The sequence below is a fragment of the Danio aesculapii genome, chromosome 5 (assembly GCF_903798145.1).
Source record: "Danio aesculapii chromosome 5, fDanAes4.1, whole genome shotgun sequence".
In the NCBI taxonomy this organism is placed as follows: domain Eukaryota; kingdom Metazoa; phylum Chordata; class Actinopteri; order Cypriniformes; family Danionidae; genus Danio; species Danio aesculapii.
In genome coordinates this window covers 848401-872042 of record NC_079439.1, presented here as the reverse complement: position 1 = coordinate 872042, position 23642 = coordinate 848401, and the positions used below count along the sequence as shown (strand labels likewise).

At 41.9% G+C, this 23642-nt stretch overlaps 1 protein-coding gene across 1 annotated transcript in view; it reads left to right on the top strand.

Annotated features, from left to right (window-relative positions):
- LOC130229890 (PR domain zinc finger protein 12-like) overlaps positions 1–23388 on the top strand; it is a 24984-nt gene extending 1596 nt beyond the window's left edge. The window contains exons 2-5 of the mRNA XM_056458910.1: positions 14069–14259; positions 14492–14647; positions 17779–17890; positions 22976–23388. Of these exons, the coding sequence (XP_056314885.1) occupies positions 14069–14259; positions 14492–14647; positions 17779–17890; positions 22976–23388 (872 nt within the window). The remainder of the gene's footprint in view (positions 1–14068; positions 14260–14491; positions 14648–17778; positions 17891–22975) is intronic.
- The last annotated feature ends 254 nt before the right edge of the window (positions 23389–23642 follow it).

The following is a 23642-nucleotide window of genomic DNA, read 5'->3' as shown; positions in this document are numbered from 1 at the left end:
ATGATAATGAGGACTGTGATTCGTTTAGAAACATCTGGAAGTGTGTGTGTGTGTGTGTGTGTCCTCTCTGTTTTTGTGGCAGGCATTAATGTACTGTGCCACAATTCTTCCCCCAGTAAACACTGAAGTTGTGTGTTATTGATTAATTTTGTGTGTAAAGAGTGTAAATGCTGTAGGGGTTTGATGTGGAATCTCTCTCTCTCCTCTTTTTGTGAAGAAAGGCAAGCAGATTTTCAGTCGTTTGTACAAAGTGAAAGTTTTAAAGTTTTATTTCTGATGGTTAGTTTTAGATGTGCAGATTTTAGGATTATTTTATAAAGAGATAAAACAGAACACAGCCTAATAATAATGAACAGTATTCAACAGTAAACACATGACGATCAAACAATAATAATAATCAGTTTCACAATCATCATTTTAGGATTAATTAATTAATAGCAATTTAGAGTTTTCTTCCTGTCGGAAATTATTTGCAGTCGCTTTTTTAATCCGGTATAAATTCTGTAATGCTTCTTTCCTCGTTTTCTTAATGTTTTCTTATTTATTAATATGTCCTATAATCCACTTTCTTTCTCAGTAGTTTGTCTGGGTAACCTGTTAATATTTGTAATAAGGTTATTTGTCGTAAATCATGTCTTTCTGAATATTATTGTGCATGCGCTTACTCTGCTGGAGATGAGTGTGTTGGTATTTAGATTTGATCTGTTGCGCTTATGTTTTCATAGCTTCTGTCTGACTGAGGTGTAAATATTGAGGATTTTATCGACTGAATTGGAGAGATGTGTGTTTGTGAAGTGCTGAAGGAGGCGGTGCCGATAAAATGAGTTGATGAGGAGTAAGCTAAATTCATTTGTACCAGTAAAACTGTTTGCATTGGGGGAATTCGGCTAAAACAATTGCACATTGTCATTGCACACAAGCTGAACTCTCGACTCTGGCTATGCATTAAAATAGTAATCAAGCTTTCGTTTGGCCTGTGTGGTTAAACGCGCACACAAGCAATCGTTTAAGAAATTGTGTTCATTAAGGAATTTTAATGTTGTCAGATTCCGTTGCAAATTGTAGATGTAAGCTCTTACTGCAGTGAAAAAATATTTGACCCAGCGTTTGACAAAAATAACCCAGCATTTTTGGCAGTGTAGAAACATGATTAAAATTGTTTAAATGTTGTAATAAACATAAAAAACATGTCGTCGTCATAACATAAGAATCGTATGGTTGTTTACACGAATGGTGTAAATGCGGTATATTGAGAATAAACAATAAAAGAAGAATACAATTTTGCAGAAATCGTTCAAAACATTTGTGACAGACTTCATTTCGTTATTACACAATGTTTTATTGTGGTTAGTAGTGTCAATTTGCGCTATGAGATACACTAAGAGTAAATACTAGAGGTTTACTATAGTTTTTGAACCATAATAAGTGTGATATGTCTAAACTATATATATATTTTTTATTTTTTTATTTATATTTATTTATTTATTAATTTTTTACGACGTTTTGATTTATTTACTGAATTGTAATAAATACTTTAGTATTCTTTAGTTTTTGCTAAATAAACTGTAATGTATTTTACTATAATATGCCATACATTTGAATGACATAGAAACGAATTACCATAAAAAAAATAGTTGTCGAATTACCAAAACAACTATAAAACTGTCAAAACAGATTAATTATGGTTGTTGTGTTACCATAGGAACTATGCAATTAAAACTATAATTATGGAATTAACACGACAGATTAATTACTATATTTGTTTTTGTTTTTACCACAGCAACAACAGATTATTACTATATTTGTATTATTTGTCCTAAAACAATTGTAGAATTAGATACGACAACAGATTAATTTATAAAGTTGTTGTATTGCCATAAGAACAACATAATTAAGCATAGCAACTATAGATTTACACAACAGTTTAATCACTAACGTTGTTCTATTACTATAACAACAACGAATTGATTACTATAATTGTTGTATTACCATAGCAACAACATATTACTTACTAAAGTTGTTGTTTTACCATAGCAACTATACAATTACATCAACAGATTAAGTACTGAAGTTGTTGCATTACCATCACAATATATAATTACTATAGTTGTATTGCCATAGCAACTAGAATTACATCAACAGATTAATTACTAAAGTTGTTGTACTACCATAGCAACAACATATTATTTACTAAAGTTGTTGTTTTACCATAGCAACTAATTAGCACAACAGAATAATTACATAAATTGTGTATAGCCATCGCAACAATATATAATTATTATAGTTGTATTGCCATAGCAACTACAGAGTTACATCAAAACAGATAATTACTATAATTACTATAGTTTTATTGCCATAGCTACTACAGAATTACATCAACAGATTAATTACTAAAGTTGTTGAATTACCATAGCAATGACCGATAATTACTATAGCTGTATTACCACAGCGGCTGTAGAATTACATCAACAGATTAATTTCTTAAATGGTTGTATTGCCATCGCAACAATATATAATTACTAGTTGTATTGCCATAGCAACTAGAATTATATCAACAGATTAATTACTAAAGTTGTTGTACCACCATAACAACAGATTAATTAATGAAGTTGTTATATTACCATCGCAACAACAGGTAATCACTATAGTTTTATTATCGTAGCAACTATAGAGTTACATCAACATATTATTTTCTAAAGTTGTTGAATTACCATAGTGTCATGGATTGGTCAGGCTCTCACGACCCCCACTCACGAAGATCACCATCACCTGACTTCTAATGAGCACACAGCTGCATCACATTCACGAGCACCAGATAAAAGCACAGCACTCCAGTCGCTCATGGTCCGGGCTCGTCTCGACGAAAGCGGACAACTGAGCGACCACTCAGCGTAGTCATCCTCAGCTAAAACAAACGATTTACTTACCTGTTCTCTTTGTATTCCTCCTAGTCTTCCTGGTCCTCCCGAATCGTCCTGTCTTCCAGTCCTTCCAAGTCTGTGTCATCCTCTGTCAGCTGTATCTGGTGTGTGCTGTCCATCCTCGTGTATTCCTGTTACCCAGCCACGGAGGAAAAGACCCCAACATCATTCCTGATCCTCCTGGCTATCCTTCATGTGCTCCTTGTTGTCATTTAATAAACACCCTAACGTTTCCTTACCTCTGTCTCCTGTCCGCTTCATAACAGAAGCCCGGACCCTTAACGACGACAACATGAGCACCCCCGATCACTTACAAGAGCTGGTGGACCAGTTGAAGCGGATTCTACAGCCACCAGCTCCACTTTCCAACGCACCACCAGCACCGAGCACTTCCGCCTCCACAGTTTCTTCTTCGGCCCTTCCTTCCAGTCCCATGGCCCGACCAGCGCCCTACTCAGGCGGAGCGGGGGAGTGCAATGGTTTTCTGTTACAATGTTCCCTCATATTCGAAATGCAACCTTCTCTATATCCCACAGATAAGTCGAAGATCGCCTACATCGTATCTCTACTCTCTGGACCTGCACTTAAATGGGCTGAGACGATCTGGAACCAAGCCGGGCCGGTCATGAATTCCATCACTACCTTCACGGAGTATTTCAAAGAGGTGTTTGGACGTTCTGATGGGGAAGTAGCCGCTGGAGAGCAGCTGTATCATCTAAAGCAAGGTACTCTATCTACACAGGAATATGCTCTCCGGTTTCGCACTCTAGCAGCTGCAAGTGGATGGAATGAGAGATCGTTGTTGACCACGTACCGGCTCGGCTTGGAACCCACTCTCCGAATCCAACTGGCCACATTAGATGATACAATGGGTCTGGAGAGATTCATCCAACATTCTCTCCGATGTTCCGATCGTCTCCGTTCCTATCAACAGGACACCATCACCCCCTCGTCTGCACTCCTCCAATCGCCTGAGTCAACAGCCTCTCCAGAACCAGAACCCATGATAATAGAGTCTGGAAGACTGACATCAGCGGAACGACAGAGGAGGCTGACCCGGGGTCTGTGTCTATACTGCGGTGTCAGTGGACACACCCGTATGGAGTGTCCCCTTCGTCCCATTCGGACTTCAGTGAGTGTATTCAGTACGAATATTGAACAATGTAAACCACTTACTACCACCGTACAAATAACTACTGCCTCTATTTCTCTCCTTGTCACAGCCCTCATCGACTCCGGGTCAGCAGGGAACTTCATCTCCCAATCCCTCTGTCGTCAACTCCACCTCCGTACTGAGGCGTCCTCGCACATATACCAGATACAACCGATAACCCAGTGCACTCGATCTTCGACCCGTATCCATCGACAATGCGAAGACATCCTTCTTCAAGTGGGGTTGTTACATCAAGAGAGGATTCAATTTCTGGTTCTGGAGGGTGCAAATATGGACATCATTCTAGGGCGCCCGTGGCTGGTGAAGCACGATCCCATCATCTCTTGGGGCACAGGAGAGATAAAGAAATGGGGATCTGGATGTACACCTGCCTGTTTTCCAAATCTCCCTCTTCAAGGTCGGAACCCCATTTCTTTGTTTGCAACATCGGTCGAGAGCCCTCCTGAGAAGCAGTCTATCCACATTCCTAAGGAGTACAGCTCCTTTCAAGATGTCTTCTGCCCCAAGAGAGCTTCCCAGCTACCGCCGCATCGGCCATGGGACTGCGCGATCGACCTAGTTCCAGATGCCCAGTTGCCAAGAGGTAGGATCTACCCGCTCTCGCTTCCAGAGAATCAGGCAATGGAAGATTACATAAGGGAGGCTCTGAGTCAGGGGTACATACGTCACTCAAAATCACCAGCCGCCTCAAGCTTCTTCTTTGTGGCCAAGAAGGACGGAGGGCTGCGTCCATGCATCGACTACAGGGTCCTAAATAACGGTACAGTAAAATACCGATATCCCCTTCCTCTGGTACCAGCCGCTTTGGAACAGCTCCGAGAAGCTAAAGTCTTCACTAAATTGGACCTCCGCAGCGCGTATAATCTGATAAGAATACGTGAGGGGGACCAATGGAAGACAGCATTCGTGACCCCTACTGGCCACTATGAATATGAGGTCATGCCTTACGGTCTGGTCAATGCCCCCTCCGTATTCCAAAACTTCATTCATGAAGTCCTCCGGGAGTTTCTTCACCACTGTGTAATAGTGTACATAGATGACATCCTCATTTACTCCCGGAGTGAGGCCGAACATCGCCAACACGTTGCGGAGGTCCTACACACATTGAGAGAACATCACCTCTACCTCAAAGCGGAGAAATGCTCATTCCACCAGAAGTCGATTCATTTCTTGGGATACATCATTGACCAAACCGGTATACGTATGGATGGGAAGAAAATTGAGGCTGTTCTATCCTGGTCAGAACCCACTTCCATTAAGGAGCTCCAGAGGTTTCTTGGGTTTGCTAACTTTTATAGACGGTTTATCAAGGACTACAGCAGGATTACATCACCTCTCACTAATCTCCTCAAGGGTAAACCCAAAGGACTGGAGTGGACCAAAGAAGCAGCCGCAGCCTTCCGCCTTCTTAAGAAGGGGTTCACAAGGGCCCCACTCCTGACTCATCCTGACCCAAATCTTCCTTTCGTGGTGGAAGTGGACGCATCCACCACCGGCGTCGGGGCAGTATTATCTCAACATCATGATACACCGCCCCGACTGCATCCCTGTGCCTATTTCTCTCGGAAGTTGAGCCCGGCGGAGCAGAATTACAGCATAGGAGACAGGGAGCTTCTAGCAATCAAGCTAGCCTTGGAGGAGTGGCGTCACTGGTTGGAGGGAGCCAAACATCCGTTCCAGGTGATCACAGATCACAAAAACCTCCAATACATCAAAGAGGCCAAGAGACTATGTCCACGTCAAGCCAGATGGTCACTTTTCTTCTCACGTTTTGATTTCTCCATTTCCTATCGTCCAGGACCCAAGAATCTAAGAGCAGACGCTCTCTCTCGTTTACACGAGCATCACGATCATGAAGAACTCCCAACGAAGATTCTTCCCGAACACATCTCCATTTGTCCGATCACCTGGAACGCTCCTCCAGTCGTTGCCACTCCGGAAGCCCCTGCTCCGCCGGGATGCCCTCCTCATCGGCAGTTCATACCACCTGAACACCGGGTAGATCTGATCCACTCCTTACATACCTCGCTAGGCACTGGACATCCAGGGATCAACAATACTCTCTCGCTAGTATCCCAACGATTCTGGTGGCCAAACATGGCAAGGGATGTGAGGCAATATGTTCAGGGCTGTAAGGACTGTGCCCAATCCAAGAGCCCACGTCATCTACCCGCTGGAAAGCTCCATCCCTTGCCGATTCCGAACCGTCCCTGGTCACACCTAGGAGTGGACTTTATCACTGACCTCCCTTCGTCAGAAGGTAATACCTGTATTCTAGTCATAGTAGATAGATTCTCAAAGTTTGTCAAACTAATCCCTCTGAAAGGTCTTCCCACAGCCTTTGAAACTGCCGACAATATCTTTAATCAAGTCTTCAGGTCATTTGGTATTCCAGAAGATATTGTGTCGGACAGAGGTCCACAGTTCATCTCACGTCTATGGAAAGCCTTCTTCAAGCTCCTAGGTGTGGCCGTCAGCCTCTCTTCTGGATATCATCCCCAAACCAACGGGCAGACAGAGAGGAAGATTCAGGAGGTGGGACGGTTCCTGAGGACCTTCTGCAGTGGTCACCAGAACTCCTGGAGCCAGTATTTGGGCTGGGCAGAATATGCCCAAAATTCACTGCGGCAACCCTCCACCGGACTCACGCCATTCCAGTGCGTCCTGGGCTTCCAACCACCGCTCTTTCCCTGGGATGGCGAACCATCTGATGTCCCCGCAGTGGATCACTGGTTCCGGGAGAGCGAGAGAGTCTGGGACGAGGCTCATCAACATCTGCAGAGGGCAGTCCGTCGAAGCAAGGTAACCGCCGATAGGAGAAGGTCTGAAGAACCCAGATACACACCCGGACAAAAGGTGTGGCTATCCACCCGGGACATACGCATGCGACTGCCCTCTCGCAAGTTAAGTCCCCGATTTGTTGGTCCCTTCACCATCGTGGAACAGGTTAACCCCGTCACCTACAAACTACAATTACCCTCTCACTACCGTATTCACCCTACATTCCACGTATCACTCCTGAAACCCTATCACGATCCTGTTCTTCCCTCCACAGAGCCTGACCACGAAGAGGAACCCCCTCCTCCACTGCTCCTAGAAGAAGGAGCCGTCTACGCAGTGAAGGAGATCTTGCGTTCCCGACGTCGTGGTGGCCAGTTGGAGTACCTGGTGGACTGGGAAGGGTACGGCCCCGAAGAAAGGACATGGGTTCCCAGAGCTGATGTTCTCGATCCTAGTCTCATGGTGGAGTTTCATGAGAGCCACCCTGAGTTCCCAGCGCCTAGAGGCAGAGGGAGACCACCACGGCGTCGGAGGTGTCGGCCCTCAGGAGCGGGCCCTGGGGAGGGGGGTACTGTCATGGATTGGTCAGGCTCTCACGACCCCCACTCACGAAGATCACCATCACCTGACTTCTAATGAGCACACAGCTGCATCACATTCACGAGCACCAGATAAAAGCACAGCACTCCAGTCGCTCATGGTCCGGGCTCGTCTCGACGAAAGCGGACAACTGAGCGACCACTCAGCGTAGTCATCCTCAGCTAAAACAAACGATTTACTTACCTGTTCTCTTTGTATTCCTCCTAGTCTTCCTGGTCCTCCCGAATCGTCCTGTCTTCCAGTCCTTCCAAGTCTGTGTCATCCTCTGTCAGCTGTATCTGGTGTGTGCTGTCCATCCTCGTGTATTCCTGTTACCCAGCCACGGAGGAAAAGACCCCAACATCATTCCTGATCCTCCTGGCTATCCTTCATGTGCTCCTTGTTGTCATTTAATAAACACCCTAACGTTTCCTTACCTCTGTCTCCTGTCCGCTTCATAACACATAGCAACAACAAATTAATTATTAGAGTTGTTGTATTGTCATAGCAACAACAGTTAATTACTATAGTTGCATTAGCATAGCGAATTAGATCAACAGATTAATTACTAAAGTTGTTGCATTGCCATAGCAACTATAGAATTATATTAACAGATTAATTACTAAAGTTGTTGTTTTACTATAGCAACAAATTAGCACTACTGAAAAATTTAATTAATTGTTGTATTACCGTCGCAACAACAGATAATTACTAAAGTTATATTACCATAGCAACTATAGAATTACATCAACAGATTATTTTCTAAAGTTGTTGAATTGCCATAGCAACCATAGAATTACATCAACAGATTAATTACTAAAGTTGTTGTATTTCCATAGCAACAATAGATAGCCTAATTACTATAGTTGTGTTGCCATAGCAACTTTAGAATTACAAACGCAGATTAAATTCCAAAGTTGTTGTATTACCATAACAACAACAGATTACCACCATAGCAACTATAGAATTACCAGAACAGTTTAACTCTCCTTTACAATAGTGTGGTTCAAAAACAAACTACTACAGTGTTTACTAGCATTGAGTTCCTCGAGGCTAATATTTATTCATGCGGCGCTTGTTTATTAAAAGTGCTCCGAATAAAACCGCAGGAAGCCGGAGCATGCATCTCTGTCAGCGGGGCTGAGCTCTGGGAATTTCTCGCAGGATGATATTCGTTCTCCAGCGTTTAGTCTCTTTTATTCTCTCCATTGAGGCCCGTTTAACGCGGTGAAAGGTGCGCGTTCGGCGTGTAACCGCGTCCGACTGAATGAAGCGGCTTTAAATTCATTTGGTTAACTTTGTGCTTGACCTGAGAGAGCCGGAGAAAAGATGCCCGTCCCGGGAGCTTTATCCGCGCATTGACGGGCTCTCCTCGGCCTCCGTAACGCACCGTGAACGGCTCTTTCTGTCCTCATTCACGGCGTGTCAAGCAGCTAATCGCCTTTCCATCTTTTTGTTCGGCGAATTCCTGCGTGTTTTTAAACAAGCCGTCGCTTCATTCACTCGCGTTTATTGCTACAAACGCGCTGAAGGGATAATGAATGTGGAATGAGTCAGTGGAGGATAATGAGTGTCAGTGCTCAGCTCCGCGTTTCTTCTTTGATTTTGACGTTAAATGCGAGTGTCTTTCTTTCGCGCGTTCAATGCGCTTTTACAGCCCCCTCCCCGACATTTAACGCGTTTAATCCGGTTAAATGGAGGTCATATTTCGTGACCGAAATAATAATAAAGGCGATTGGTTTCATTCATTTGCTTTGGACAATGATGAGCTGCGTGCTTTTTTGCGCGCTACTAAATCGCATCTCTCTCTGACGGATATCCAACACGAAGTGATAGAGTGATAAAACACAATTATTGAAGATTCATTATTAATAATCGGTGTTTTTTAAATAAAATGCAGGTTATTCACTCTATAAATGCTGAAATTTGGGGAAACTGTGGTCAAATCCAATAACTTCTGGCTTAATTTGTTTATTGAACGCAATAAAACCCAATCTTTTACCCAAATTTGACTTGTATTAACCCAACATTACATTAGAGTGCATTAGCTGAATGTTTAATGAGCAAATATTAACATGCTAAATGCAAACAAAAAAATCTTTGGTCGATTAAATAATAGAACCGAGTTAATTTAAGGAATATTAGGTTAATTAGGTTACTTGGTTATTACATAAATTATATTTTAATAATGTCGGATTTTAGGGTGCGCTTCAAAATATACCGACAAATCAGTTTTGTAGACAAACCTTTAGTCTTTAATTTTCAAGTCAGTTTAGAGAAGATAAACTGTTGAGTTAGAGTTCATTGTCGATCAGTGTATATGAAACTTATTATGAGTAATAAATAATTTAAATAAATATAATAAAAATAGGCTGATAATAAGTGATCGAACTAAATGTGATTCTCTCTGAAACGATGAAAATCTTAGTTTAAAATGTGCAACTTCTAGTGTTTTCAGTGTTTTGGGAACAAACTGCATGTGATCCTTCAATAGAGTCTTTAAATATGTCAGAAAATAATGATTGAACTAAATAAGACTGCTGAGAGATTTGAACACTAGTGTTAGACTCAATTATTCATTTAGTGTCTGTCTAAATCATGGGTGGAAATGAGTGAAGAAAGCTTAATCTGGAAATTTTCTAGTGTGCTACAAAAGCAAATGTAGTCTATGACCCATACATAATTAAAGAACAAGCAATTAACTAAAGCCTATTGACATACATAACCTATGGGCTACTGTTTGTTATATCTATTTATGCAAATAAAAGTAATTATAGTCATGCACATTTTAATGTTATCGTCTTTATTTTAGGCCTAAATCAGTTTAAGGCAGGGGTGCCCTGGTGTCATGCACAGTTTGGCTCCAATTTCCTTCAACACACCTGTCTGGAGGTTTCTACACCTAAAGAGCTTGATTAGCTGGTTCAGGGTGTTTAATTGGGGTTGGAACTAAGTGATGTTTTATAAACAAATTTCGGGAGGAGCACGCGCAGAAGTTTCAGTATCAAATACGTCATTGACAATTATTCTATTATCCAATCAGTTCTTGACCAAACCCCTATATATACCAAAGCTCTCTTACCTGCAGCATCTCATGACTTTAGCATCCCTCCACCACCCCGTCACCTCACCTCTTAAGCATTACAATCCCGGGGGGAGCGTTCTGGGGCCGGGCTAGATACTTCGCTCGAATCCCAATTCCTCTCTGTTTCCTGATAAGGGGAATAACTCGAGTTTGGGTGTCTTTCCCGAGCTCAGAGCCCTCTCCCCGGACAGCACGCCAAATACGCCTTATTCTGAAGCTATTGCAAGTGTGAACTCGTGAAAGTATGCAGGACACCGGCCCTCCAGGACTGAGTTTGGACACCCCTGATTTAAGGGAATTTAATGTCATTTTTCAATAAAAAACTTCCCAAATGATGTTAAACAGATTCAGGAAATGTTCACAGTATTTCCTCTAATATTTGTTCTTCTGGAGAAAGTCTTATTTGTTTTATTTCAGCTAGAATAAAAGCAGTTTTTATTGTTTTAAAGCCTCTTTAAGGTCAATATTATTAGCCCCTTTAAGCTGTATATTTTTCAATATTCTCCAGAACAAACCACTGTTATACAATGACTTGCCTAATTACCCTAACTTTACCCTAATTACCCTAGTTAACCTAATTACCCTAGTTAAGCCTTTAAATGTCACTTTAAGCTGAATACTAGTGTCTTGAAGAATATCTAGTCTAATATTATTTACTGTCATCATGACAAAGAGAAAATAAATCAGTTATTAGAGATGAGTTATTAACACTGTTATGATTAGAGATGTGCTGAAGAAATCTGCTCTCTGTTAAACAGAAATTGAGGGGGAAATAGGGGGCTTATAATCCAGGGGGGTAATAATTCTGATTGCAACTGTAGTTAGTTTGTCTCAGTCTAGTTGTTGGCATTGTCTGCACACTCTAAAATTAATTCCATTCATTAATGTTAGTTGCAGGCTATTTCATAAACAGCATCTATTAGACCAGAGATGGCCAGGGCCCGCAGGCCAAAGTTGGCTCATGATAACCTTAGATTTGCCCCGCCATCCCATCTGAAAAGAGAAGGAAAATGATGGTTGGGCTGGATAATGCCTTTGATATAGATCATTGTCAAACATAACCTTTTGTTTTATTGCTGAGCTGGAAAAAAAGCAGACAGAAATTAAACAATTCAATTAAATGTTGTGAATGAATCAGACTTTAAAATGTAAATCCTGTCAGATAGAGGACAATGCACAAGATATCTCCATTGTGTTATAAATGTTGATGTTTTTACTGTAATAAATTCATTATAAAATGTTAAGATACTGCATTGGTTAATATGATTTAAGGCAACGTTTTCTAGTTAGTTTTAAATATTACCCAATAAATTTTACGGTTTAGTATATATATTTGGCCCACAGCCCTCAATCAAGTTTCCTTTTTGGCCCTTTATAGGAAAAGTTTGGGCACCCCTGTATTAGACTAATCATTTATTACTGATGCATTATTAAAATCTAAAGTTGTGCTTATGTTAACATTAGTTAATGCACTGCATGATAACAAGAACTAACAGCTGGACTTTTACTAACTAACTAACATTAAGGAAGAGTAATCCTTTTGAATGATTTCCTTTTTATTGTTAGTAAATACATTAACATCATCACTGAAATGCTTATTCTGACTGGGGTAGGTGAAAGAATCTTGATTTTGCTTTAAAATAAGATTAAAAGACAGTCAGACTTTAGTTGCAGCTCATCTAGAACGCTGCTGCCAGGATTCAGGAAATCAGAGCACATCACACCTGTCCTCAGGTCTTTACACTGGCTCCCAGTTACATTCAGAATAGAGTTTAAAGTATTATTACTGCTCTATAAATCACTAGGAGCTCAATACATTACAGATATGCTCTCTGAACACAAACCGAACAGATCACTCAGATCTTTAGGATCAAATAAACTAGAAACTCCAAGAGTTCAGTCAAAGCAGGGTGAATCGGCTTTCAGCTACTAACAGCGCCCCCTGCTGCTGGAATCAGCTTACAGACATGATCAGATGTGCTCCAACATTAGGCACATTCACATCAAGACTGAACACACATCTGTGTATCTGTGCCTTTACTGAATGAGCACTGATCCCACACATCACACTATCGTGTCTTTCTCTTCTTCTTCATTCTTTTATAACCGGTTTGATCTGCTTTTAATCATTTTATTTTCATGTCTCTTTTATTCCTGTTGATGTAAAGCTCTCTGAATTGCCACGGTGTATGAAAGGTGCAGAAATAAACCTGCCTTGCCTATTTTGCTTATCCTATAGGTGGATTATTTTCTTGTTTGAAGAATGTTTAGATATTTTTAAATCTTTAGATATTGGACTAGAAACATGACAAACAAGTTTTTTTATTTTGCTGAACATCCAGCCGGTTATTATCACCGAATAAAGCTCCTTTCAGTCTTATACAACAGTAATATATGAGTGTTTGTATAAATACAAACTGTGCTGTACACTGAAAAACAGTTATCCCCTGGATTTACTAAACGTTTTTAAGCTAAGCGCCTGCAAACAGTTTATTTGGGCTGAATTTATACAAACAAATTAAATTCAGTAATCTTCAACCTAATGTGATTGTTTAAATTCAGCCCATATAACTAGTTTGCAACCACTTTTAAAGTCTGATTTATTCCCCCCCGGATATTTCTTTCCCCAACTTCTGTTTAACAGAGAGCAGATTTCTCCAACACATTTCTGCACATAATAGTGTTAATAACTCATCTCTAATAACTGATTTATTTTCTCTTTGTCATGATGACAGTAAATAATATTAGACTAGATATTCTTCAATACACTTCTATACAGCTTAAAGTGACATTTAAAGGCTTCACTAGGGTAATTAGGGTAAAGTTAGGGTAATTAGGCAAGTCATTGTATAACAGTGGTTTGTTCTGGAGACAATCCAACACTAATATTGCTGAAGGGGCTAATAATATTGACCTTAAAATGGCTTTAAAACTATTAAGAACTGCTTTTATTCTAGCTGAAATAAAACAAATTAGACTTTCTCCAGAAGAAACAAATATTAGAGGAAATACTGTGAACATTTCCTGAATCTGTTAAACATCATTTAGGAAATGATGGAAGTCAAATTCACAAAAGGGCGAATAATTCTACCTTAAAAAAATTTAGTAAGGGGTGGCGCGGTGGCTTAGTGGTTAGCACTGTGGCCTCACGGAAAGAAGGTCGCTGGTTCGAGTCCCAGCTGGGTCAGTTGGTGTTTCTGTGTGGAGTTTGCATGTTCTCCCCGTGTTAGTGTGGGTTTCCTCCAGGTGCTCTGGTTTCCTCCACAGTCCAAACACATGCGCTATAGGGGAACTGGCGAACAAAATTGGCATAGTGTATGTGTGTGTGAATGAGTGTGTATGGGTGTTTCCCAGTACTGGGTTGCGACTGGAAGGGCATCCGCTGTGTAAAACATGCTGGAATAGTGGTTCATTCCACTGTGGCGACTCTTCATCATCAAGGGACTAAGCTGAAGGAAAATGAGTGAAAGCGTAGATGTAGTACACCCAATGCATCATTTCAGTGTGTGTGTGTGTGTTGTCCCGCAGAGGTGCAGAAGCTGTCCAGTCTGGTTCTGCCCAGTGCGGTGGTCATCGCCCAGAGCTCGGTGCCCGGTGAGGGGCTCGGCATCTTCACCAAAACATGGATCAAAGCGGGCACTGAGATGGGACCCTTCAGTGGGAGACTGCTGGCCCCCGAACATGTGGACCTGCGCAAGAACAACAACCTCATGTGGGAGGTGTGTGTGTGTGAGAGAGAAAGCGAGTGTGTGTGAGAGAGAGTATGTGTGTGTGTGTGTGTGTGTGTGTGTGTGAGAGAGAGAGATAGAGTCTCTTAGTGATGTCTGTGAATGAGTGTGTTTTCATGTTCGTGTGTGTGTGTATATGTGAATGTCTATGTATATATGTGTGTGTATGTTATATTCCACTGCTTTGGTCTCCACATCCTCAGTTATGTGTGTGTGTGTTCAGGTGTTTAATGAGGACGGCTCGGTGCGCTGCTTCATTGATGCGAGTCAGGAGGATCAGCGCAGCTGGATGACGTACATCAAATGTGCTCGAAATGAACAGGAGCAGAACCTGGAGGTGGTGCAGATCGGCAGCAGCATCTACTACAAAACCCTGGAGGTAAAACTCTGAAACACCATGATTCACTCAACAGAACCTATCTTTAGGATGATAGAGTCGATGGTAACAGAGTCGATGATAACAGAGTCAAGAGTAACAGAGATGACAGTAACAGTCGAGGGTAACAGGATTGACGATAACAGAGTCAAGAGTAACAGAGTCAAGAGTAACAGAGATGACGATAACAGGGTTGACGATAACAGAGTCGAGAGTAACAGAGATGACGATAACAGAGTCGAGAGTAACAGAGTTGACAATAACAGAGTTGACGATAACAGAGTTGAGAGTAACAGAGTCGAGAGTAACAGAGATGACGATAACAGAGTTGATGATAACAAAGTCGAGAGTAACAGAGACGAGAGTAACAGAGTCGAGGGTAACAGGGTTGACGATAACAGAGTCGACTATAGCAGAGTCGAGAATAACAGTCAAGAGTAACAGAGACGACGGTAACAGAGTCGACTATAACAGAGTCGAGAGTAACAGAGTGGAGAGTAACAGGGTCGAGAGTAACAGAGTTGAGGTTAACAGGGTCGACGATAACAGAGTCGAGAGTAACAGAGTCGAGAGTAACAGTGTCGACAGTAACAGAGTCGAGGGTAATAGGGTTGACAATAACAGAGTCGACTATAACAGAGTCGAGAGTAATAGTCAAGAGTAACAGAGACAACGGTAACAGAGGTGAGGGTAACAGAGTTGAGAGTAACAGGGATGACGGTAACAGAGACGAGAGTAACAGAGTCGACTATAACAGAGACGAGAATAACAGAGTCGAGGGTAACAGAGTCGAGAGTAACAGAGTCGACTATAACAGAGTCGAGAGTAACAGAGTGGAGAGTAACAGGGTCGAGGTTAACAGGGTCGACGATAACAATAACAGAGTCGAGAGTAACAGAGTCGACTATAACAGAGTCGAGAGTAACAGAGTCGAGAGTAACAGTGTCGACAGTAACAGAGTCGAGGGTAACAGGGTTGACAGTAACAGAGTCGAGAGTAACAGTCAAGAGTAACAGAGGTGAGGGTAACAGAGTTGAGAGTAACAGAGATGACAGTAACAGAGTCAAGAGTAAAAGAGTCGAGGGTAACAGGGTTGACGATAACAGAGTCGAGAGTAACAGAGACGAGAGTAACAGAGTCGAGGGTAACAGAGTTGACGATAACAGAGTCGACTATAACAGAGTCGAGAGTAACAGTCAAGAGTAACAGAGACGACAGTAACAGAGTCGAGAGTAACAGAGACGATAGTAAGAGAGTAACCGAGTTGAGAGTAACAGAGATGACAGTAACAGAGTTGACGGTAACAGAGTTGACGATAACAGAGTTGACGGAAACAGAGTTGACGATAACAGAGTTGAAGATAACAGAGTTGACGATAACAGAGTCGAGAGTAACAGAGATGATGATAACAGAGTCGAGAGTAACAGAGTCGATGGTAACAGAGTTGACGATAACAGAGATGACAGTAACAGAGATGACGATAACAGAGTTGATGATAACAGAAACAAGAGTAACAGAGACGACAGTAAGAGAGTAACCAAGTTGAGAGTAACAGAGTTGACGGTAACAGAGTTGACGATAACAGAGTGGAGAGTAACAGAGTGGAGAGTAACAGAGTGGAGAGTAACAGAGTCGACGGTAACAGTCGACGATAACAGAGTCGAGAGTAACAGAGTCGAGAGTAACAGAGTCAACGGTAACAGAGTCGAGAGTAACAGAGTTGACGGAAACAGAGTTGACGATAACAGAGTCGAGAGTAACAGAGATGATGATAACAGAGTCGAGAGTAACAGAGTCGACGGTAACAGAGTCGACGGTAACAGAGTTGACGATAACAGAGATGACAGTAACAGAGATGACGATAACAGAGTTGATGATAACAGAAACAAGAGTAACAGAGACGACAGTAAGAGAGTAACCAAGTTGAGAGTAACAGAGTTGACGGTAACAGAGTGGACGATAACAGAGTGGAGAGTAACAGAGTGGAGAGTAACAGAGTGGAGAGTAACAGAGTCGACGGTAACAGTCGACGATAACAGAGTCGAGAGTAACAGAGTCGAGAGTAACAGAGTCAACGGTAACAGAGTCGAGAGTAACAGAGTTGACGATAACAGAGTTGACGATAACAGAGTCGACGGTAACAGTCGACGATAACAGAGTCGAGAGTAACAGAGTCGAGAGTAACAGAGTCAACGGTAACAGAGTCGAGAGTAACAGAGTTGACGATAACAGGGATGACAATAACAGAGTCGAGAGTAACAGAGTTGACGGTAACAGAGTTGACGATAACAGAGATGACGATAACAGAGTTGATGATAACAGAAACAAGAGTAACAGAGACGACAGTAAGAGAGTAACCGAGTTGAGAGTAACAGAGTTGACGGTAACAGAGTTGACGGTAACAGAGTTGACGATAACAAAGTCGAGAGTAACAGAGTCGAGAGTAACAGAGTTGAGAGTCACAGAGATGACAATAACAGAGTTGATGATAACAGAAAAAAGAGTAACAGAGACGACAGTAAGAGAGTAACCGAGTTGAGAGTAACAGAGTTGACGGTAACAGAGTTGAGAGTTACAGAGTCAAGAGTAACAGAGTCGAGAGTAACAGAGACGACAATAACAGAGTCGAGAGTAACAGAGACGACGGTAAGAGAGTAACAGAGTTGACGGTAACAGGGTTGACGATAACAGAGTCGAGAGTAACAGAGACGACGGTAAGAGAGTAACAGAGTTGACGGTAACAGAGTTGACGATAACAGAGTCGAGAGTAACAGAGTCGAGAGTAACAGAGACGACGATAACAGTGTTGAGAGTAACAGAGACGACGGTAAGAGAGTAACAGAGTTGAAGATAACAGAGTCGAGAGTAACAGAGACGATGGTAAGAGAGTAACAGAGATGATGGTAACAGAGTCGAGAGTAACAGAGTCGTTCAGGAGGCGGAGACAGTCAAAAATAGCTCCAGTGGAGTCTTTAAGTTTATATTTTCAAGACAAAACCCTATATACACGTTCACACATTATTTTTTTAGAAAATTTGATATAATTTGTTGCTTTTGAATGATGTTTGATTACAGTATAGACCGTACAGAAGTGTCAGTGTTATGGAATAATGATCATCTGTTTGTGTGTGCAGACCATTCCTCCAGATCAGGAGCTGCTGGTTTGGTACGGAAACTCTCATAACACTTTTCTGGGAATTCCTGGAGTCCCGGGATCTGAAGATGAACAACAGAAGAAGAGGAGCGGTACGTGTGTGTGTGTGTGTGTGTATGATATAGCTCACTGACTCCAGCTGAACTGCTTGTTCAAACACATGGACAACACTGCCCCTTGCTGGTGGAATATTCACATCACTCCTCCTTTCTAGTCCAAATATCTAAAAATTCTTAAATCAAGAAGCATTTCCTAGACCAGTGTTTCCCAACCCTGTTCCTGAAGGCACACCAACAGTACACATTTTCAACCTCTCCCTAATCAAACACACCTGAATCAACTCATCATAACATCAGAAGAGACTCCAACACCTGAAGTTAATGGGTCAGAAAAGGGAGACATCCAAAATATGTACTGTTGGTGTGCCTCCAGGAACAGGGTTGGGAAACACTGTCCTAGACAAGTACTAAATATAGTGTTGTTTTTTAAATAAACGAGTCAAAATGAAGAGAGTTTTTCATTAAAACAAGCTAAATAATCTGACATTGGGGGAAAGAAAATAATATCTATTCAAAACAGAAACAAATTATTCCACTTCCCCCATTGGCAGATTATTTCAGTAGTATCTGGATGCAGCCTTTATGATGCAAGCTGAGATTGCATCAATCAGCGATGCAATGTCAGACACAATGCACTCAATGGAGTGAGTGATGTCACTTTAACAGGTAGGGTTAGGGGTGGGGTTAGGTGAGCCCATTAAAAAGTATTGGATGCAGCTCAGATTGCACTGCACCAGGTGTGCATCCAGACCCCTCTCGATTATTTCACTTGTTTTAATGAAATCCTCACTTATTATTGATGTTTATAATTAATGAATAAATTGTAGAACATACATGTTTTACAAAAAATGATATCTAGCGCACTTAATTAAATGTACACTCATTTTAAACATAAACTGCATCTGTTTCACTCATTCTGGTGTGGTACAGTTTTCTACGTTTTTCTAAATTACCATTTTATCTCTCTTTTTAATAATGTTTTTGTATTTTGTAATAATTTTGTAATAATTTTGTAATAAAAATCTAAAAAGTCCAAGATTTTCAAATGAATTTTGTTTCATTATTAATTGCAGAATACTATCATATATATTAATTTTACATGTTTTATAATTGTTTATTTAGTTTAATTATTGTTTAATTATGATTATTTTTTAGTTTATTTAGTGTATCTTTTAGTTTATTGTTGTAAATGCTGTTATTGTATCATTGCAATGCTATTATAGTTTATAGACTTTATTTTTTAATAACTATTCATTTATTATAATTTTATATTTTTATTTTCATATTTTATATTTAACTTCAATTTTAATTTCTGTATTTATTTAATTTAAAACTTTTAGATTTAGTAAATCAGTTCTTTACTTGTGTTTTATATGTGCTGTCATTTTGTTTATTTTATTCCTCTTTATATGAAGATCTGGGAATTATCATTGTGTAGGAAGTGTGCTATAGAAATAAACTTGCCTTACTGTATAGTGCCCTTGACTCAGGCCATGTCCACACTAATACGTTTTCATTTAAAAACACACATTTTTATCTCCGTCTTTCAATTTGAGGAAGTCTTGAAGCACCTGTGAAATCACTCTAATGTCATTGAGTTTGGTCATGTGTCGTGGAGACGTCCCACCAAACCAAACTCGGACCGGTCAAAACATCAGGGGAAATACGTACAGATGTAACTTTAGCCATATCTGTACCATGGCATCCAGTCCCAATGGAGCTGTATGTGCAAAGGAGAACCACCGACGATAGTGGTGTCTCAAGAGGCCAAATAGCCTCAACCACATATGGATGGAGTCTCCGTTCCCCGAGCCTCAGGCCCTGCCTCGACAGGACGCCTGCGCCCACATTCAGATGGCCTAGGATGTAGACTGCTCTGAGAGAGAGCAGATCCCTTCAGCCAACAGGGTGATCTGATGTGCCAGTCTGAAAAGAGGGTGTGACCTCAAACTCCCCTGGTGATTGATGTAAGAGACCACTAATGTGTTGTCAGTCTTGATCAACACATGGAGACCCCTCACATGAGGGAGAAAGTGTTTCAGAGTCTGAAACACAACCATCATCTCCAAGCAGTTTATGTGCCACAGGTGATGATGGACCCCCACTGTCCTGATGCAGGGAGGCCCCTCAGGGTCACTTCCCAGCCCATGCAGGAATCGTCCGTTGTTTGTGTGAGACTTCCCCCTGCATTGGGGACCTGGGACAGGAATGAGGGCTTGTTTCACATGACCAGGGCTCGATGGCATCACCGGCTAACCGTGATGATGTGAAACGGATGTCCTCTCGGGGTACCCTCCTAGATTTGAGCCACCACTGTAGTGGTCTCATGTACAGCAGGGTACGCAGTGTTACATTGGACGCTGCTGCCACCAGATCTAACAGCCTCTGAAACTGTTTCACAGTGATGGCCTGGCCTAGCTTGACTCTGCTTACGGCTGACAGGATCGACTTGATCTGAGGTGGGGACAGACACACACTTCACATCGTAGTCTCAAAATGCACCTAGAAAAGTGGTTGTCTGTGCTGGAAAAAGCACACATTTCTTTGTGTTCAACTATAAGCCCAGTTTCTCTATTTGGGCGTCAGGGCCTCTTCGAGGTCTTCTTTGTGACTATGATAGTCATTGGGGCACAGTAGACCATAGAGGACCTAGGCTGAAAGCTCTCTGCTCTGGTGTGAAGACCTGGTATACTCTCAGAAGAAACTGGTACAATGTTGTACCAAGGAAGGTACACACCCTCGTCACTGGGACAGCACCTTTTAAGGGACAGAAGTGTACCTTAAGACAAAGAAACTAAGCTGTACCACTGCAGTTGTTCCTTTAAGGACAGGATTTGTACCATGAGAAACCAAAATGTCCCTCTGGTTTTTAAAACCTGCAGATACAATATTGTTCCTTCATCAAAGGTACAAATGTGATTCATGAAGGACCACTACAGTGACAAGACACTCTGTACCTTAACAGAGTCCAATGTGTTCCATCAAGAACTATTGAAAGGCTTTTTACTTCATCCAAAATGGGTCCATTTATTTCAGTAAGTGTAAAACATCACATACATTATTAAACTGTTTTAAATAGTTTCTTTCTGTGTAAATGAAGCTTTTCCATTCACAATAAAGAATTAAAATACGTTAACATCAATCAAAAGATCTATTTCTCACTAAACATTTGACGACACTTTTCACACAAATGTTCCAGAAACACATTCATGTGCAATAGAACATTTTATTCTCCAGTTTTCACACAACACCTTTGTAATCACTGAAAAGATCATTTAATTTACTTAATTTTAAAACAGAAATAGAATTATGCAAAGTATTGTGAGGGGATATGCACAATGTCTGATCAGTTGTACAATAGTCAAATGTCAGAAAATCAGAAAATGCTCACCAAACATATGTTAAAAATGCCTGAATGTTTAGTTTAATACCTATAGTTTTGTTTTACCAGTTGTTTTGTATTATAGAGATTAATAATGAATGTTTATGAGTTTCTTTAAACTATGCTTTTCAATGATGATTCATGTTTTAATATGGAAATTATTCCTAAATCGCTTTGCCTTTACAGTAATGTTTATTTTCATAGATATTGTAATAAAGCTGTTGTCCAACACTTCTGTACCTTTAGTATGAGAACAATTTTGTATCTTCATTTCAATTGGACCATAAAAGCTAAAGAACAGCATCATAAGAGGTGTTTTCCATACCTAATGAAGTACAACTTTTACAAAGGTACAAAACTGTTCCTTAAGGAATATTATCTGTACCACCGTGTATCTTTTGAGAGTGTAGGCGGATGGGCCTTTGATCGCAGTGGAAGAAAACTCCATAGGAGCTTGACTTTTTTTTGACCCGGTCCAGTGACTCTTTATCGACCGAGTCGGCAAATAGGCCCTCTCATGAAATTGTAAGATCAAGGAAGAGTTTTCTATCCTCTTCCTAGATCTCTGACAGATTCAGCCTTGGTAACACGAAGATCGAGGACTGAGGCCCAAAGTAGTTCTGTTATATCATCAGACTCCACCCTGCATGAAGGTCCTTTAGCAGGTCAGTCTGGTATGCCCACATCAAAGACACCCAACAGACTGAGCTGCCACCGCATAAGCCTTGCCAATGAATGACAGCGTTGTTTTTAGCAGCTTCGATAGCAAGGTAGGGGTGTTTGCAGATGATACCTCGGGCAATAAATGACGAGCCAAATGCTCTTCAGTATCAGGCATCGATCTGCATTCATGATTATTCATCCTCACGATGAATGAATAAATTCTGCCATGTGATAATACAGGCTGATAATACAGGCCGAATACGGTTTATTCCAAGTCTTGGACACCTCAGTGTGCAAATCTTGGCTGAACGGAGGACTGAAGGTCCTGAATTTCTGCCTCCCAATCGATAATTTATTTGGCAGCAACTTGAGACATAACCTCCGCCAGCTCCTCATATTCGGCACACTGAGGTGGCAGATCCTCATGTCCCAAATCCATGCTCACTATATCCCCCTCCTCAGAGGCAGGTAAGTGCAGCATGCCGTCTCCGTCTCAGGCAGAAGAGACGCAGAGCAGGTCCACAGACCTGGATCTAATGAGTGAAGGAGGAGAAGGAGCCCTCAGGCCCGTCTCCATCCCCTCCGTGAGGTCCATCTGCGATCTCCATGATCTCAGTCGATGCTCTGCCTCAGCACAAGCAGACCTGAGCCACGATGACCTACTCAAAGCAGCTTTAATGACAGCTTTATTAAAGATGAACGTCAGGTTGTAGATGCTCCATATTGCCTCTGTGCTATTCCCACATTTTACTGCAGCGTTTCAAAGAGATGGAAAGTAAATAAACAGCAGGTAAAAGCGTCCTACATCTGTGCATGTGCACAGTACAGGAACAACAGTGTTTTCAGTCACTTTACTGTGGATGATGGAAAGAATTGAAAATAGTGTGGACATGGAGCGTTTTTAGACCAAAACGCTGAAGACGTAGCCTTGAACAGATGAGGACGTGGACTTTCGAGTGGTCACTTATAAACAGATGGATCCTCTTCAGCTGTAAACACTAACTCATCATTTCTGTGTGATGGTTTAGCTTTGAGTGAATCTGAAATGTGTTTTTTATTCTGCTTTTCTCCAGAAGAGGCTCCGGCGTGCGACTCCTCCCCCTGCTCCTCCTCCTCCTGTGGCTCCTCCTCTTCCTCAGCGAGCCGCATGCGCTGTGTGATCTGCCACCGGGGCTTTAACTCTCGCAGTAACCTGCGCTCGCACATGCGCATACACACGCTGGACAAGCCGTTCGTGTGCCGCTTCTGCAGCCGCCGCTTCAGCCAGTCCTCCACGCTGCGCAACCACGTGCGTCTGCACACCGGCGAGCGGCCGTACCGCTGCGGAGTGTGTCAGAGCGCGTACTCGCAGCTGGCCGGACTGCGCGCGCACCAGAAGAGCGCACGACACCGGCCCCCTGCGCAGACCACGCACACACCGCAGACACCAGTGCACACCACTGCGCACCCCGCACTGCTGCGACACACACCTGCTATGGTGATCTGACAGACCCAACACACACGCACTTCACACAGCACTGACGAGTCCTGCGGTTCATATTTTCAGATGAACGTGAATATTAAACACTGAATATTTCAACGGTTGGAGGGGCGTGGCCTATGGGCTTACATTTGTGACACAATTCTGTGCAAAGGAGCATGTTTGAGTGTGCAAACGGTTGCAACTGTTAATAACCCTCTGTGCAAAAGAGAGATGGGGTCAGGATGCAGTCCCGGTGCAGATGCAATCTGAGCTGCATG